This window comes from Plectropomus leopardus, chromosome 21 (assembly GCF_026936395.1).
Source record: "Plectropomus leopardus strain MGB_pleo_1.0 chromosome 21, ASM2693639v1, whole genome shotgun sequence".
NCBI lineage: Eukaryota > Metazoa > Chordata > Actinopteri > Perciformes > Serranidae > Plectropomus > Plectropomus leopardus.
The window spans coordinates 26242687-26261781 of record NC_142196.1 but is presented as its reverse complement, the minus strand read 5'-3'; the positions used below and the strand labels follow the sequence as shown (position 1 = coordinate 26261781).

Below are 19095 nucleotides of genomic sequence, written 5' to 3'. Positions count from 1 at the left end.
CACATAAAGATAGAAAAAGTGAGAAAAAAGGGAGGGAGGGAGGAAAGTAGGGGAGGGAGAGAGGGAGGGAGAGAGGAAGTCTCTGAGGGAGAGAGAAAGTGGAAGAGAGAGGGAGACAGACTGAGAGAGAGAGGGAGAAGTGTTCAGCCGGCTCCATCCTCCAGCCTTGCAGTCGATGCACAGGAGCATGTTAGCGCCACAGAGCCTCAGCCGCAGCCGGGACTACAGGACCCACAATGCACTGGGACACCCGGCAGCCAGCAGGTCACCCACCTGGGAGCTACAGGTACAGAGGGAGGAGAGAGTGAATGAAGTGAAAGTAAGAAGAAAAAGGTGGACAGACAAGGACGTAGTGAAGAGGATGCATCAGGGCGTGCAGAGCAGAGAGCATGCTGGGAAATGTAGTTTGGATGTGTTTACTTGTTTGTCTTTTTTTATGTAAATATCCAGAGTGCGCAAAGTGAGAAGCTTTAGGAGAGTTTGGAGGAGCGAGGGTGTCTCAGTCGCACGGTATGGTGTCATTAGTCACTCAGCTACAGCGGGGAGCAGGTATCGGGGGTGGCTCCATGACAACTGTGCATCCGTGTGTGTGTGTGTGTGTGTGTGTGTGTGTGTGTGTGTGTGTGTGTGTGTGTGTGTGTGTGTGTGTGTGTGTTTTGTGATTTCCCACCGAGCAGATGACGAACATTCGGGAGCCCTGCTCCACCTGTTGTGTGATTCACAGATATTTTAAGGAAAGGAAAACATGGTCATGCTGATAACATCACTGCTCTTCAGGATGTTTTGTTTTGGATTTACCTGCTGCTTTGCAAACTGCATTACCCAGAATGCCTTTCATGAAAAATACACCCAGAAAACATGCCTGAACTTGTTCGGTGTGGCTGTTTCTATTTTTGAGTGTTGTGGAGAGAAACTGTGACAGATTAGAAATATATGAAACTGCAAGTTTGGAAACTTACCCTGTCTTTCATCACTGCCTGCAATGCATTGTGGTCAATTGAGGCTAAAAATGAGTCTAAAATAAAAGGCTCCTTGTGTCGTGGATAAAATTCCTTGTTACTGGTGAAAAGGAAGCACAAACTATCAGTGATAATTTACAAAATCCTCTCTTTACTTTCTTGAGTTGATAAAATGACGCTGTCAGTGTGGCCAAAAGTATGTGGACACACCTGAATTTCTATCTTCTTTTTCCTGGTTTGGGCTAAATGAAGTTCGAATGACCGGAAATCTGAATATAATGACATTTTAGAGTGATGTTATGAACCAGGGAGGTGGGATCCCTTTGAGGGGATGTTAGTCCGGTTAAAGTATGTGAGCATTATCAGGAAAATGTCAAAAAAATGTCCCCTGTGACTGTTACACTACTATATATGATCTTATTAGAAGATTATGACTCATGCATTCATGTAAAAGCAGGTTTTTATTTGTTTGTTGAGGTTGAACTCAAATTTAAACTAAATTTAACTAACTAATGATTATATTCATCATGAATTAGTCAACTGATTATTTTTTGATTTGTACAAATTGTTTTGTTTGCACAGATTTATTTAAAATTCTGACACATTCACAGTGTTTCTTTTGTCCAACTAGCAGTCCAAACCCTATTAAAGATAAAGAAAAACAGGAAATAATTGATGCACGATTTTGGATGAGCAACTTAAAAAGCCATTGCACCAAAATTAAAAAAAAAGTTACAAGAAAATTACCTGGAAAAAAACCCAAATAAATGAATAAAAATAAAAGAAAGTGACCAAGTGTGCCAAGAAAATGACCCCAAAAATTGCTCTGAAAAAATAAAATAAAAATTTAAAAAAATAATAACAATAATAACAATTTATTTTATAATACATTTATTTACTTGGCATTTTATTGCTGGGCTATGCAGAAATCTGGAAAAGGAAAAATAAAAAAACAAGCACAACATTTGAAAATACGCTGTCCTGCTGCAGCTCTACTGGATGACCACAAGCATGCACACGCTTCAAACAGTAGCCCAGTGTTTGTGGGTTTTCTGATGTAGAGGGGAGTCCGGTCCCCCAAAGCTGAGTTTTGCGCTTGCTAGATTTGGGTTTCTGCAGCTGCTGAAAGACCGAGCTGATACTGAAACATGTTTCGTTTCATTTCGTGCCATTTATTGCTCTCTTTATGATAAGTTCCTCTTCCTATTTTGAGTTGCTTTGCAGTGCAGGAAGTTGTTGCACACGCTGGAACCTTCTCTGCAGGATTGTTTGCTACTGAATTTCGGCTTTCTGCAAAGTGCATCTGCATTTGTAGAACAGACAATCTCAGACAGTCTTCTGTCACGCACTAGATTCTCTAGAGCCTCGTTTTTATTGTTTTTTCAGTATCTTTGTGTTCATTATTGTTGTTGCTTTCTTACTTTTATCCAATATCCAATCCAATATCATCGCTTTGTTGACTTTGTTTTTGGTTATATGTATGCACGAAATGGTTCATAAAAGGTAAAAAAGAAAAAGTTTTCTCTCAGTACACTTAAATTAAAAGTTTAATATGGGATTTTTTGAACAATGATGCCAAAATAAAACTGCCTACCCCAGCTTTAATCTACAAAATAACTAAAGCTGTAAAGTAGAAGTCGTAGAAGTCAGAAGTGGCATGAAAAGATAAGATTTTGGGGCTCAAATATAAGTAAGTAATGGTGAATTTCCGGTTTTGATAACGAGCTCAACACTATTGTGTGTGTGTGTGTGTGTTACAGGATGACGTGCCAATCAAGGAGATCAGCATCACTCATCACGTGAAGGAGGGGTCAGAGAAGGCCGACCCGCGTCAGTTCGAGCTCCGAAAAGTCCTGGGACAAGGCTCTTTCGGCAAGGTGTGTGTGTGTGTGTCTGTGTGTGTGTGTGTGTTTATATGCTTCACCTGACATTGCTTATGTGTGTGAGTGTGAGTGGGCCTCAAGTGTGTTTGTAAACGTGGGTTTCATTTCCACTCAAATCCCCGTAATGTTTCCCCTGTGCCAGTGTTTGGAGAGCCCGTTGCCATGGAGACGGCCGACCGAGGGCCCTTCTCACTCGCGCTCGGTATCGTCGTCTTTATGAATGAGAAATTAGCAGAGTGTGTTTCTGTTTATGTTAATCTACAGAAGTGTGACCTAGATAGAAAAAAAAGGAGGCCAACACAAACAAACTCACAGGGAAACACTAAAGAGTACACACACACACACACACACACACACACACACACACACACACACACACACACACAGTTTTAACCCTTTAGGAACTGTTTGGTGCATTTTTCGCGCTTTTCATTCTTCATTTTTTGATAATTGTGTGTGTTGATGCATGTGTCCTAAATGTAGTCCAGATTGTGTATCTGAGTGTAATCAGTGAATTTGCAGCTCAGCTCCTACAATAAGTCTAAAATACACTGTGGAAACTAAATAGTTACATTCAGACTGTTCAGGTCAAAAAATGCTCCATTGAAACCCATTCAAACTGACATTTTTGATCCCACAGCCATCAGAGCAGAAAAACAGGACTTGTATTATTTCTGGGTGGTTTTTTTCATCTAAAAAACATAACTGCATTGAGGGTTAAGCTTTATATATAAATATATAAATAAACTCAATGAAAATCAAAAATCATATTAATGTACTTTTTTTAAGCGTATATTGTGTGCAGAGCGGTATGAGTGTGAGTATTTGACAAAAATAATGTGTAGAAAATAATGCATTAAAATCAATGTTGCTGCTAATCATTAACATATCCTAGGCTGTGATAATTCAAAATAATAATAATAACCTACTTAGCATGAAGTATATTAAAAATATTTAATTTTTTTAATCTAAAAACATAGTGCCATCATGACAAAAGCCTGATATTTAAAGAGTTAAAACTGCTTTTGAAAAGCACGTTTTGTATGCAGAGCGATACGAGTGTGTGTAATATTAAAGCGGGCCCTAAAGGGTTAAATGAAATGTTTTTTGTGTTTTCAGGTGTTTCTGGTGAGGAAGGTCACAGGGCCAGACGCCGGCCAGCTGTACGCCATGAAAGTCCTGAAGAAAGCCACGCTGAAAGGTAAAAAAGAGGCTCTACTTTTTTCATGAAATCTCAGACTCAAAGCAGCAGAGAGTTGGTGCGGATCAGCACCGTGTGTCGGTCAGAGCCTGATATTTCGTCTCTCCCTGCGGAAAAGAGCTCCATTGTTGTTAAAAACACATCAATGAGCCGCACTGTTGCACTGGGTGACTTGTTCCTTCATTACCATAAACACACACATTTTTGTCTCAGCCCCACACACACACACACACACACACACACACACACACACACACACACACACACACACACACACACACACACACACACACACACACACACAAACCGTCCTGTTGCCACAAATGCTCACTAGAGCACCAAATGTAGATTAATCTGCCACTGAAAATAGTCCCCAACAAATGCACTATTTTCTCTTGTTTGTTTGAGTATTGTCTGTGTATTATTTTTATTATTTTTTATTTTTAGTTTTGATGTTTCGTTTGTTGGTTTCCCAGTTGTTATAGCCCAAAAATGTAATTTCACACCTGAACAGGAGAGCAGACAGAGGTGCAAAGAGCTGAAGGAAGAGGAGAAATATATAAATATATTTTTTGAGTGTTTTTTTTTTTTTTTCAGTGTTGGATTATATCTAGCATTTTACATTGTAGTTTTCCTTTTTTTTTATAGTGTGCTGAATAATTTTATTTTATTCATTTATTTATTTATTTTTTGATTGTTAAATTATATCTAGTGTTTACACTGGAATTTACTGGAATCTTTTTTATGTTTTTTTTGTGATGAATGATATCCAGTGTCTCACACTGTAATATTTTTGAGTGTTGAAGTATATTCAGTTTTTACACTGGAATTTCTTATATTTTTTTCCTCTTTTTTTTTTTATTATATCTAGTTTCTGGGACTTTGAGAGTGTCAAGTTTTTTATACATACATACATACATACATACATATCTTCTCTCTAACACTGGATTTATTTTTTTATTTTTTTTTAGTGTTGAATGATATCCAGTATCTCACACCATATTTTTTTGAGTGTTTTATTATATCCAGTGTCTTACACTCGAGTTTCTCTCTTTTTTTGTGAAATTCAGTGATAACAGAACAAGTAAAATCAAGTACAGCAACATGTAACCACTGAAGAGAGACAATGACCCATACACTAAAGACAGCAAAACAAAACACAGCCGATAATACAGCACAGAGTATTCCCCAAAGTGATGTTCAACAGGTCACACACCATCTGGTGGTGGAAAAAACATACAACATGCTCCTTTATTTTGTCGTTCCTCTCCGTTTCTTTCTTTTTCTCTCTTGTTTTTAAGTTTGTTCTGCTGATTTTCCTCCTCTCTGCTCATGATTCAGTTACTCATCTGCAGCCATCTGGGAGTCTCTGCAGCCAAAACAGAAACCCAAAAAAAGGGAGTGTGTTTTGTTTTGGCTTTTCGCTGAGCGCTGTGTGTGGTGATTTATGTGTTTTCCGCTCTGTGTGTGTGCGTGTGTGTTTCCAGTGCGTGACCGGGTCAGGACAAAGATGGAGCGAGACATCCTGGTGGAGGTCAACCATCCCTTCATCGTCAAACTGCACTACGGTGAGTCCACCAATAGCACGACCTCGGCGATGAGTCACCGGCGCCGCGCCGGCCAATCAGAGCTCGTCACTGCTGTTTCAGCAGGCAACAGACGACGCAGTGGGAACGCTCAACAGGCAGGAAACTTCCCAGATCTTATCTCAGGTCTCTCTTTCCTCCCTCAGCGTTTCAGACGGAGGGGAAGCTCTACCTGATCCTGGACTTCCTCAGAGGAGGCGATCTCTTCACCCGTCTCTCCAAGGAGGTAACGCCTCTGCAGCAGCGATGCACTCCGGTTTACACACAAGTCAAAACAGTCAATATCTGAGAGACAAACTGCAGAGAATAAAACGGGAAGATCATAACAAGTAAAAGAACAATATTAATCAGGAACTTATCGTCTCTCATGGGAAATTTAATACTCGCTCTCTCAGTACACGTCTTAAAAAATTACAAACATGTCGCTCAGCTCTTCTCCAGGATATAATACTTTCTTTATTCCCCAGACGTTTTCTCAAGCTGGTCTGCACCTCGCTGTGTTTAAGAAAAAAAGTCCACAAACTTATAAGACCAGGTTTATTTGTACATCAACAAAAAGATCCTTCACACGAGGCAGTATAGGAAGACACATTTAAATCAAAATAATCAAAGGAGACGGTGTACAGTATGAATATAAAGTCCAACATTTAATTAAATAAAAAGCAGAGAAAAGTCTAAGAGCCTGAGATTTTGGCTCAGATATAAGTTGCATAAACAGTCAGTACGTTTACATGTCAGTAAAATTTAAATTATTGTGTTGGTCTGACTGAAACTGGACCTTTAAAATCATGTATCAGAACAGTTAACTACGGAAGCTCTGAGGGGCAAGTGAGAATTTTTTTTTCTGGTGGTCCATTTTATAAATCCCTAAAACATTGTTTTCATGTGTAAAATAGAGTGGAAAAAAAAGTTTTTATTCCCAAAGCAAAAAATCATTGGTTTTTTTTAGCATGAAAAAAATATTTTAAAAAGGTTCTTTTATTTGCGAGAAGTTTTTATTTTATTTTATTTTAATTGTTTTTGCAAGAATTTTTTTATTTTTTTATTTTTTGCAGGAACATTTTGGGGGGGTGAGAAATGTTTTTTACATAACTTTTTATGTAACATGAAAGTACTCATATATCAGAATTTTAATAATAACAGATGCATGTCTTTTCTCACAAAAAAATAATCACTCTATTTCACACATATGAACAAAAAAAATTTGGCACTTAGAAAATGGACCACAAAAAAAAAACAATTCTCACTTGCCCCTCAAGGCTTCCGTAGGTAACACATAGAAAATGTATTTATTTTAATGGCGTCGTGTCAGATTTGTCAGCATGCTGTTGGCTGTTAAACTGCAATCCATCGTTTCAAGTAGCTACTTGATACCTGGTATTAAAACTAATATCAAGACTAACATTATTGTTTTGCTTGCAGCTAATCATTACAATGATTTTTTAATTTTTTTTTATGTGACGTGTGATTTGCCCGCTGCTTCAGCAGCTCCCGCCCACACAGTCGGTGGTGTGTTTGACAGAACTGGCAGTTCAGCTTTAATACATATTTTAACAATTTGAACAAAAAGTATTTGTCTAAGAATCATTTGGGTGGACACGAGTGATGGTGTCATGTTATGTAATTGAATAAAGTAGAAAAAAGTTTTCAAATGAAGTGCTCTGTTGTTCTCAGTAACACTTCAAGAGAACTGCTATTTATTTTTTTATTTAATTATTTTTTAACAAGAGACAGCCCAGCCTTCTGCACATTTAGTGTCAAGTTTCTGTCGGGTTTCAGCCTATCATGTTGAATAACATTTAATTTAATCAGTATCATGCTGTGCCATATATTTATTAAAAGTATTTATTGCATTTTTTAAAATATTTCTGCTTTGTTTTAAATAATATTTATTGGCTTTTTAAATAATATTTGCAATAATTGTTGTTATTTTTAATCTAACTTTTAATTCCAAGCAGTATTATTAAGTTTTAATGATGTGTGAAAACTGTAAATCTATTTGTAATTGTGTGTTTGTGTGTGTGTGTGTGTGTGTGTGTGTGTGTGTGTGTGTGTGTGTGTGTGTTGCAGGTGATGTTCACAGAAGAGGACGTCAAGTTTTACCTGGCAGAGCTCGCACTGGCCCTCGATCACCTTCACGGCCTGGGCATCATTTACAGAGACCTCAAACCAGAGAAGTAGGAGCGCGCACGCACACACACACACACACACACACACACACACACACACACACACACACACACTCAGTCATGCTGCATTATACATTTTTGCCTTCAGAAGACATAAAAAGCATTTCTGTAATTTCAGCATCCTGCTCGATGAGGAGGGACACATCAAGCTGACTGGTGCGTAATATTACACCTGCTGTGTGTGTGTGTGTGTGTGTGTGTGTGTGTGTGTGTGTGTGTGTGTGTGTGTGTGTGTGTGTGTGTGTGTATATATGCGTGCGTGTGTGTTTCAGATGCTGCATGACACTGAAACTGTGTCACTGATGTCTGATTTTTAACCAGTGGTGGAGGAACTATTGAGATCCCCTACTAAAGTAAAAGTACTAATACCACACTGTAAAAAGTACTAATACCACACTGTAAAAAGTACTAATACCACACTGTAAAAATACTCTGTGAAGCAAATTGGTTTGATTTCCTTTAAAAAACTTGGAGAGAAAGAGCGAGTTGGCAATAAATGTCCTTAATATTACAAGATATTTGTAGATTTTAAAAAAATTCTTAAAAAATCCAAGTAAAAATTCCCAGAGAAATGTATTTGTACTTATTTTGATTATATATTTAAAATTATTGAGTAATTTTGAGTACTTGCTCCACCTCGGGTGTTTTCCTGGTGCTTTTACTGCTCCCTCGCGCTGCTCTGACCTCTGATAACTCTTTTATCACCTCTTGATTTCTTTGTGTGTTCAGACTTTGGCCTCAGTAAGGAGTCAATAGACCACGAGAACAAGGCGTACTCCTTCTGCGGGACGGTGGAGTACATGGCTCCCGAGGTGGTGAACAGGAGAGGACACACGCACAGCGCCGACTGGTGGTCGTACGGCGTGCTCATGGTGAGAGGACGCAGGTTGACATGTCCACTGCAGTGTGTCATTAACTAAATCTCAAAAATTCAGATTTCAATCAAGTGAATCTTATTGCACCGTAATACAACAAGATTAGATTAGATGAACATTTTACCCCCACTAATACTGTAATACTTCATTTTTTAGAGTTTTGTTTCTTAAATATCAAAATATGTATATATGTATATATGTAATATGTAAAAGAAAGATGGAAAAACAGAATCTAATGGAATCAGAAAATTAACTGTACAGGCTTTTACTGATCAATCAATCAAAGTTAATTTGTAAAGTACTTTTCATACAAACAAACTGTAACACAAAGTGATTCGTACAATAAAACCACACACGCACACACACACACACACACACACACACACACACAAACACACACACAAACGTGAATACAAATACAAAAAAAGAAAGACAAAAACAGAATAAATAAACAAAATGATAATAGTAATAATAAAAGATAAATAGGTTAAAATATATATATATATATATATATATATATAGATATATATATATACTGTGTATATATAATATATATGAATAAATATTTGTAAAATAATAAAATTATATAGGAAGTAGTAAAACTGTGAAAAAGACTCAAATGTATAAATAAATAGATAAATAAAGGTCTTCAGTTTGCTTTTAAAAATATCAACTCCCTCTGCTGCCGTCAGGATATTTATTTCATTTTATTTTATTTTATTACATTTTATTGTTAATGAATTTAATTTATTTTATTAATAATTATTTTTAATTTATTTTATTAATAATTGATTAAATTTAATTTTTATTTATTAATTTAATTTATTTTATTAAAATGTATTTATTTATAATAATATTGAAAAAAGGGGGTCGGATTTGATAAGAATTCACTTCCTCTCACTCCTTTTTGGACATGAAATATGGGACTTGCTGAATATGTCAGGTGGCCACTGAAGGTGATTCTGTTGTTTTTCTTGCTTATATTGCTTTAAATTTTGTTCTCCTATTTTATTTTATCGAAATAAACTTCTAACTCTAATCTTAAGTGCAAAAGAAATGCATTTAACCTCTAATCAGCCTTGAGTTGACGTAGTTGTTGTTGGAAAACGTTTCAATCTTCGACCTTGTTGTTTTTGTTTTGCTCTCTCTCAGTTCGAGATGCTGACGGGAACGCTGCCGTTTCAAGGCAAAGACCGGAAAGAGACGATGACCATGATCCTCAAGTAAGACACTTTATACCGTCGGCGCGCTCGTATCCCATCACCACCTAACGGCTTCAATTACAGCTCGCTGTACATCCGAGAGGAGATAAAGTGCAGCACTCAGGAGGAAGAGGAGGATGAAGACGAGGAGACATAAAAGAGTCAAGGGTTGTGATTTACAACGGCGGAGAGGAGAGAGGAGAAATAAAACAATATCAGAGGAAATATTAACCCGTCCTGCTTCCTGCGTCGTGTCTCTTTCGCTCTGAGTGTCTGTCTGCAGAAAAACGCTGAGTCGGCGCTCTGCAGAACGCTGACTGTGTTTCCTGTGTGGCTCACTGACGTCTAGTCTTTCAGACACATTCAGTTTGGACATACAATATGGACACCTGAAATCAGTCCGCAGTTCTTCTTTTTTTAATTGTTTTTATATGAATACTCTTTTTGTGTGTTTTTCTGTCTCTGCAGGGCCAAGTTGGGAATGCCGCAGTTTTTGAGTTTAGAAGCTCAGAGTCTCCTCAGGAACCTTTTCAAACGCAACCCTGCCAACAGATTAGGTAAAAAACCAAAATATACACGAACCATTAAAAAAATGCATGCATGCAGGCGCTCGCACGCACACTGATGGGCGACTATCGTTAAACTTCAGTTAACAGCCCGGGCTGTTATTCACTTAAAGCACCAAACTGTTGCTCAACAAAAATGGGAAATATAACCAAATTCAATATTCAACCCTTTAAAATGTGGGGAAATGACCTTTATTAAAAAAAAAAAACATGGGAAGAAGATAATAAGTAACAAAATGATCCAAGCACGAGAAAATTATCTGAAAATTTGCCCCCCAGAAACTTCAAACAAACTATACCCCCCCCCAAAAAAAACAAAAAAGTGGAAAAATAAATACATGTAAACAAGGCAAAAAAAACGACCTGAGAAAAATCTTTCAAATTATAATAATTCGTAAAATGATTTTAAACATATATGTATTATAATTATCAATATAGGTCACTGGACATTTTTCCTAATTTATTTATTTTTTTAGGAATTTTTTTTCTTAAGTCTTTCATTTACTAATAAAGTATTTTTGTTGCTCGCAGTTTAAGAAAAATAATCTGAACTGAATCTGATCATCTGTAGCATGTCCCATATTGATGAAAGTTTAAACATATATACACACAACCCCCCACAAATAAATAAAATAGTCCCCCACAAACGCTGGATTTCCTCTGGTTTGTTTGTTTGATGAATAAAAACGTGGACTGACAGCTGATGTTTGTCTGCAGGAGCTGGACCAGACGGTGTGGAGGAGATCAAGAGGCATCAGTTCTTCAGCACCATCGACTGGAACGTCAGTGTCTCCGCTCAGTAAACTTTGATTTTAATATTTCATATATGAGCGTTACGTCTATAGTTCTGCCTTTAAATGTGCGTTTCCTTTTTCCTGCAGAAACTCTTCCGCAGAGAGCTCCTCCCTCCCTTCAAACCGGCTGCAGGCCGACCCGACGACACTTTCTATTTCGATCCAGAGTTCACAGCTAAAACACCCAGAGGTACAGACTGTCGCTCCTCCTCCTCCTCTCCTCCTCTCCTTCTTCACACACCACTGAGCTGAACTTCATCCTGAATCAAACCTGGCGAGTTTCAACAGCCTCTCTGTGTTCGTGTCTCGCAGACTCTCCGGGGGTTCCTCCCAGCGCCAACGCCCATCAGCTGTTCAGGGGGTTCAGTTTCGTGGCCATAACGGAGGAGGACACACAGCCAATACCCAACACTATCGTACAGGTACACCCGTCCAAACTCACTTAGTACGCACATTTAAAGGGACTCAAAACGTTCATTTTTAGCAAAACTTCTGACTTTAAACTGACATTTCGCTGGTCGCTCTTCTTGCTTTTATGCTTCTATTTATGACTTTAAAATATGCTTTTATTTTGATATTTGGGTTGTTTTTTATCAGTTTTTATGCTAATCATTTAGTTTCAAATGTAAAGTGCATAACAAATAAATTTTTTTTTATTATTAGTAGTAAAAACAACAGAGTTGAGCAAAGTGCTGTGCATCAATAAATAGATTAAAACATAAAAGTAATAAAAACTATAAATAAAAAATATCACAAGAGGACAAAAGAAGGAAATAAAAGGAAATAAAACTACAGACAAAACTTTTTTTTTTTTTAGAGATTTTATTGATTTTCTAACTTTGCAGCACATTGTTTTCCATATACTAAAATAAATCTCAGATTAAGACGAGCCTACGAATAAATAAATAAAATAAATGATAACCATAACATTAACAAAATAATGTTTTTTTAATTTTTTTATTTTTTTTGTTTCTTTTCTTAAAAAAATACTATTAGTATCAATTTTGTCCATATGAATAGCTTCTAATATACTTCTAATTTATTTTTTATTTTATTTAATCCCTTTCCCACTTTAATGTTACAAAAAAAAGTGATTGCAGTATTATGTATAATGTACACCAATTTTAATTCCAATAAAAAAATTAATTGAAAAAACAATTAGAGTCAAACTGCCTGAAAAAATGCACTTGTCTTGAACCACTGCGATTTAAAATCACGGCGTCTGTACTCTGAATAATTCCATTACAGAGAGCAGATACTGGGAGCGAACCAGTGGTGGAAGATCCTGTATTTGTTTACATTTGTCCATCCCAAATACTTTCTGTTTTTAAAATAAAAAATACAGACTTTGTGTGCAAAAGTCAGCCGTTAGGACATTTTAGGCTGCATCAAAGACCGCCTTAATCCCGAAATCAATAATTATTAGTAATAATATTTGTGTTGACGTTTGCGTCTTTGCGTGCAGCAGTTGCACAGAAGCACATCCCAGTTCTCAGACGCCTACGAGATCAAGGAGGACATCGGCGTCGGCTCGTACTCCATCTGTAAGCGCTGCATAAACAAAGGAACCGGCATGGAGTACGCCGTCAAGGTAAGACGCCGTCACGTTAGCGCAGAGCGAGGACGTCCACGTTCAGATTTCTACACTGTGAACGCTGTTCGTCCTCATTTTCAGATCATCAACAAGTCCAAGAGAGACCCGACGGAGGAGGTGGAGATCCTGCTGAGATACGGACAACATCCCAACATCATCACCCTCAAGGACGTGAGTTCAGCTGCTGCCATTCAGGGAAATTTGGATATAAAGAAGCGTCTTGCAACATAACACAGATATATATATATATATATATATATATATATATAGATAATGTAACAATTTGGAAATTTCTGTGGTCATAATGTGCCCATTCTGATGCTTTTATGGCATTTTGTGGCATCTTTAAAGAATTTTTTTTTTTTTTTTTTGGAGTTTTAGGGCCTCATTGAAGATTTTTTTATTTTTGAGACTTCAAGAATAAAGCTGTAATATTATGAGAAAAAAATGCTAATATTAAGAGAATACAATTGTGGTCTGACAAGAAAAAAATATGTAATTTTATGGAAAAAAAACTCTAAATATTATGAGACTAAAGTCGAAATTTTACGAGAAACAACCTGTAATTTTATGAGAGAAAAGTCTGAATTTTATGAGAATAAAGACGTAGTATTACAAGAATAAAGTCGTAAATTTACAAAAAAAAGTTGTAATTTTACAAGAATAAAGTTGTATTTTTACAAAAAAAGGGGATAATATTTTACGGAAATAAACAAACTGCCAGCAAACTATAAAACCGTGATATAATATCTCCTTTCTCTTAAAAATCCAATTTATTCTTGTAAAATTACAGGGTTTTTTCTAGTAAAAATTACAAGAAAAAAATATGTAATTTTATGAAAATAAACTCTAAATATTATGAGGCTAAAGATGAAATTTTACAAGTAACAAGCTGTAATTTTATGAGAAAAAAGTCTGAATTTTATGAGAATAAAACTGTAATATAATATCTCCTTTCTCATAAAAATCCAATTTATTCTTGTAAAATTACAGTTTTTTTTCTAGTAAAAATTACAACGTTTTTACAGCTTTGTTAAAAAAATATTGCTACTTTGTTTTCTCAAAATATTACAAGTTTATAGACTAGACTTTTTTTTCTATAACATGTCCCGAATCCTCCATCGTAAAAAACACTCATAGCAGCTATATTACTCTGAAAATCAGCGTTTAATTAAAGGTGTTTATCAGTTACGTTTTTCCAGAATGACTCAGTCAGGGTCATTTTTTCTAACCTGAATTTATCTGTGTCACCGGTTGAAAAAATAAATTAATGGTTATATGACTCACGATTAATTATTAGATTTAAAAATATCACCTTGCTGCTGGGTGAAAACGCCCCCACTTGAATCACTAACCGAAGACGATTTTATCTGCATTCATGCTTTAAAAAAAGGCTGCTGGCTGTTAAAAAGATGATTCATCTCTTTGTCTAAAGATCTTAAATCAAGTTAGAAATATTAATTATTTACTCAGTATTCTAGTTTTAGCTTTCGTCTGTTATAATCACAGTTTTGTTCTTCCTCTTTGCTGCCGTGACACTAATATTTCCCGACATTGGATCAATAAATGATCAATAAAAAGCCCAAACTTACCTCATCTTAACCCTTTGACACCTGGATCAACAGAAATTTTCTTGTGCTGCATTCAGATGCTTTTTGTAAGCATTTACATTTTTAAAATATGAGCAGATCAGTTTGATTTTTTTTTAGAAAACACAAACAAAAGCAAGAAATTGTTAAAATATGAAAGTGAGACACAGAAAAAGAGAAAGAAAATTGTATTTAATGTAATAATAATAATAATTACATTATTATTATTATAATAATTATATTGTTAATAATAATAATAATAATTACATTATTATTATTATTATTAACAATATAATTATATTTTTAAAAAATAGGGAAAAAAATTCAAAAAACTATACTTATGTTTACTATCATTATATATTTGAACTTATGCTATAGAATTTATATGTATGATTTTTTTTCAGCATTTACCCCTCGGTCATTTCCTATTTATTTTTATTTTATTTTTTTAAACTTTTTTTGCTAATTTTCATGTAAATTTCTTGTAATTTTTTTACTTTTTTTCAGATTTTGGATCATTTCTTGTGAAGTTGCTCATTAACTATATCAGGCCAATTTGACTGAAAAGTTTCAAATAGTTAAATAAATATGAAACAGATATTTATTTACAGAACATCCGTAACATATTTAGGATCGTTTTTATTGTAGTTGAATGACTAAAAAAATATCCTCAAACTGCATGTTTTAATAAAATCAAAGCTGAAAATGTTTTTTAACGAGAATACCGACTGAATAAATTAAGTCGGAGAACAATGCGGTGACTAAAGCGTTGTTTGTGTTGTTTCCATGTCGTAGGTGTATGACGATGGCCGCTCCGTCTTCTTGGTGACGGAGCTGATGAAAGGAGGCGAACTGTTGGACAAAATCCTCCGACAGAAGTTTTTCTCAGAGAGAGAAGCCAGCGCCGTCCTCTACACCATCACCAAGACGCTGGAGTACCTGCATGTGCAGGGGGTACGTTTGTTTTATGTTTTAATGCGTTAAAAAACACAAAAATATGTGCTCTTGATACGTGCATTTATTCAGAAAAACAAATTTAATTTCTGACTTTCCTGCAGTTTATAATAGAATTAAATATTATATAATAAAATATTAATTATTAATTTGTTTTGGTCCAAAGTGCAGCTTCATCTGCGCTCGACTAATATTCTCATGTACTTCCGTTATTATTTTTGTTTTAACGTAGGTTTTTATTTACTCACATTTTTACTTACATTTTACTTACTTTCTATTGTACTTACACCTATACTTATAATTTTACTTATTTATGTTTTTACTTGATTTGTCACTGAATTACTCACATTTTAATTACTTGTGTTTTTATCTAAGTTTTTACTTAATTTTTTACTCAATTACTCACATTTTACTTACTTTTTCAAGTTTCTGCTAACTCAACTAACGACTCACACCTATACTTATATTTTTACTTATTTAAGTTTGTACTTCTGTTTGTACTTAATTTTTCACTTACATACACTGCATGTTTTAAAAACATCGAAAATTAAATATATTTTTAATTGTTTCCGTTTTTATTCAACTGGACTGTATGCAGTTTTTAATTGTGTACAAATAAACTAAACTACTTAATTACTCACATTTTACTTTCTTGTATAGTTACTCAGTGTTTTACTTAATTACTCACATTTTCTGTACTTGCATGTTACTTTTTTTTACTTTATTTTTTACTTACTTTTTACTTACGCTCATACTTACATTTTTATATACTTCTGCTGAAACTTACGTTCCACTTATTTTATTTTATGTTGTTTTTTTAACCTTTTATCATTTTAATTTAGTTTTTACTCTTTTTTCCACTGAATTAATTACATTTTACATACTATATTTTTACTAACTTACATCTTTACCTACATTTTTAATTAGTTACATTTTTACTTGCTTACCTTCTTACTCACTTCCGTTTTTATTTACTAACATTTTTAGTCATTCTGCGGACTTGAACGTCTGATTCGATGTTTTCGTGTTCGCAGGTTGTGCACAGAGACCTGAAGCCCAGTAACATCCTCTACGTGGACGAGAGCGGGAACGCCGAGTCCATCCGGATCTGCGACTTTGGTTTCGCCAAACAGCTGAGAGCAGAGAACGGCCTGCTCATGACGCCGTGTTACACCGCCAACTTTGTCGCACCCGAGGTACGAGATCTTTTCGGTGTCCAGCTTTCTCGCTTTTTTTTCACTCGACACTGCACCACCACGCTTTTTTATTTCTGCGTGTGTCATGTATTTTTATTTGACTAATTTAACTTCTGTTAAGTGTTTTTTGAGTATTTTTCTGTCACCGTTTCTGTTTGTCTTGATTTAACTAAACAAAAACAAACTCAAACTGAGGTGAGTTACAGATTAAATCACAGAAACGTGACCAAAGAACATTTAAAAATCACTTTTACTACTTTTTTTATCAGTGTATTCACGAGAAGTACAAACCACATAATTCAGAAGGTTTAGATGCTCTTTGTTACAGCAAAGTGACAGAAAAGTCAAATCGATGTTTATATAAATGAACTGAAGCAGTTTTTTTTATGAATCGGATGTTTTCGGTGTTTTTTTGCAGGTGTTGAAGAAGCAGGGTTACGATGCGGCCTGTGACATCTGGAGTCTGGGAGTCCTGCTCTACACGATGCTGACGGGGTACACACATTTCACTTCAGCATCACGACATCAGACGGGATCCAATCGAATACAATACAATCGAAAAGAATAGAAATCTCTATTGATCCTGTGAGGGAAATTGTTTCATTACAGCAGCAAATAAGAGAGCAGCAACTAAATAAAATATTCATTAAAAAGGCAAAATAATGCAAATATGTACACAAAGGAAGGCAACGTAGAATAAAATAAAATAAAATAAGTATAATAAAGATATGTACAGAGAACACAAACAACAATAAAAAGATTAAAAGGAGCAATAAAAAATGTGTAAAAAGTGAAGATGGACATGCAAACGTAATGCGCCGATCTTACCTTTTTTCATTTTTATTTACCTGTACTTTTACTTTCATTTTTACTCAGTTACTAAAGTAATGACCTACTGACATTCTTACTTACGTTTTTACCTGAATGCATTTTTACTTAGTAATGAATTAATTATGTTTTTACTTACTTATTTACTTAAATATGTTGTTACTTAATTACTGACACCTTACATGAGATTTAAAAAAATAGAAAAAAAATGTTTTTTCTCATTTTTTAATTTAATTCACTAATTAAGTCAGACGCCTTTCACAAGTATTTAACCCTTTGAAAACTCTGAGCACGTTAGCCTGATTGTTTTCAAAAACATGGAGAAAAAAAGGTGATGAGCAACTTGGGAAGAAATGTTTCACGAATTGCAAGAAATTAGAAGATTTGGAAAAAATATATATATTTTTTTAAACTTAGGGAAAATTTCCAGGGAAAAGAAAGAAAAACTTTAGGGAACAAGTATACTTATAATGATAGTAATTACATTTTTAAAATTATGTTACACAGTAATTGTAACTGTTGAAGCACGTTTTAAGGGCATTTCCTTTTTTACTTATTTTCACCATTTTCTTGTACTTTTGGTTAATTTTGTGCTAATTTTTGGGTCATTTCTTATTTCATTGCTTATTGTCTTCTTCCCTTTTTTATTTGGAAGAAATTAAACCAGTTTTAATGGATTTGATTCTCTTTTATGTTCAGGTGAAAGTTTGTTTTGTACCTTTCACTTTGTGCTTCCACCTGAAATAAAATAATTTAATAATATTTTTAATAATTTAATTTCTCACCTGAAGAGCCGATCAGAGCTTCGACTCACGCGGCGTACTTTTTTTGTGATTGTCTTTTAAATGTGCAATATGCTTTTTTAGGTGCAATAATTCTGAATATCGCTGCAATATTTCGTGCAATATGTCTTTTTCAACCACAATTACTCAAATGTGCAATATTCTTCATAAATTTTTCTCTTTCCTGTCATTTGCAGTTTCACTCCCTTCGCTAACGGCCCTGAGGACACGCCGGAGGAGATTTTGGCTCGAATCGGCAGCGGGAAGTTCTCGCTCACCGGAGGATACTGGAACTCAGTCTCTGCTGAAGCGAAGGTGTGAACTCAAGACGCAAATGAATAAAAGAAATGATTCATTAATTTATTACCTCAGTAAACATTTACCTGCTGAGTTAATGGACTCAGTCGCTTCTTTCAAGTCGTCTTTGAGTTTATTCAGTCATGAAAAACTAAGAAAAGTCATTGAATTTCCAAAAATCAAACTCCAGGCCCGACAGAGTTTAGAAAAAATAAAACAATTTTTGTCTTTTAGGGGATAATTTCGTTTTTGTCTTGACGGCAGAAAAATTTAATCTGAATATGAAATCTTAAATATTCGATGTACGTCTTGTGGTAAAGCTCTCGCGTGACCTCTGACCTCTGCAGGACCTGGTGTCCAAGATGCTGCACGTGGACCCTCACCGGCGGCTGACGGCGGGTCAGGTGCTCCGACACCCCTGGGTGACGCACCGAGACCAGCTGCCCAAATACACGCTCAACAGACAGGACGCGCCGCAGCGGGTCAAGGTAACACGCACACACACCTTAAGAACGCTGACTTTGGGTTTTTTGTGATGTTTTATTTTTGTGAAGCTTCAAATATTTTTACTCCTTAAAAGTCGAGGATGAAATCCTGGAG

At 35.4% G+C, this 19095-nt stretch overlaps 1 protein-coding gene across 5 annotated transcripts in view; it reads left to right on the top strand.

Annotated features, from left to right (window-relative positions):
* The window catches only part of rps6ka3b (ribosomal protein S6 kinase A3b), a 61561-nt gene that overhangs the window by 37868 nt on the left and 4598 nt on the right, over positions 1-19095 (top strand). For 3 of the 5 annotated variants that reach the window (XM_088072136.1, XM_088072138.1, XM_088072139.1), the window contains 19 exons: positions 2720-2836; positions 3962-4043; positions 5531-5611; positions 5776-5855; positions 7700-7806; positions 7937-7974; positions 8548-8690; positions 9846-9916; positions 10364-10452; positions 11179-11243; positions 11343-11445; positions 11568-11677; positions 12721-12846; positions 12931-13020; positions 15234-15392; positions 16427-16588; positions 17007-17083; positions 18396-18513; positions 18843-18983. In XM_088072136.1, coding sequence (XP_087928262.1) covers positions 2720-2836; positions 3962-4043; positions 5531-5611; positions 5776-5855; positions 7700-7806; positions 7937-7974; positions 8548-8690; positions 9846-9916; positions 10364-10452; positions 11179-11243; positions 11343-11445; positions 11568-11677; positions 12721-12846; positions 12931-13020; positions 15234-15392; positions 16427-16588; positions 17007-17083; positions 18396-18513; positions 18843-18983 — 1959 coding nt within the window. Of the gene's footprint in view, positions 1-107; positions 287-2719; positions 2837-3961; positions 4044-5530; positions 5612-5775; positions 5856-7699; positions 7807-7936; positions 7975-8547; positions 8691-9845; positions 9917-10363; positions 10453-11178; positions 11244-11342; positions 11446-11567; positions 11678-12720; positions 12847-12930; positions 13021-15233; positions 15393-16426; positions 16589-17006; positions 17084-18395; positions 18514-18842; positions 18984-19095 lie in introns of those variants that run through there. The other 2 variants (XM_088072137.1, XM_088072135.1) reach the window with 2 other exon arrangements.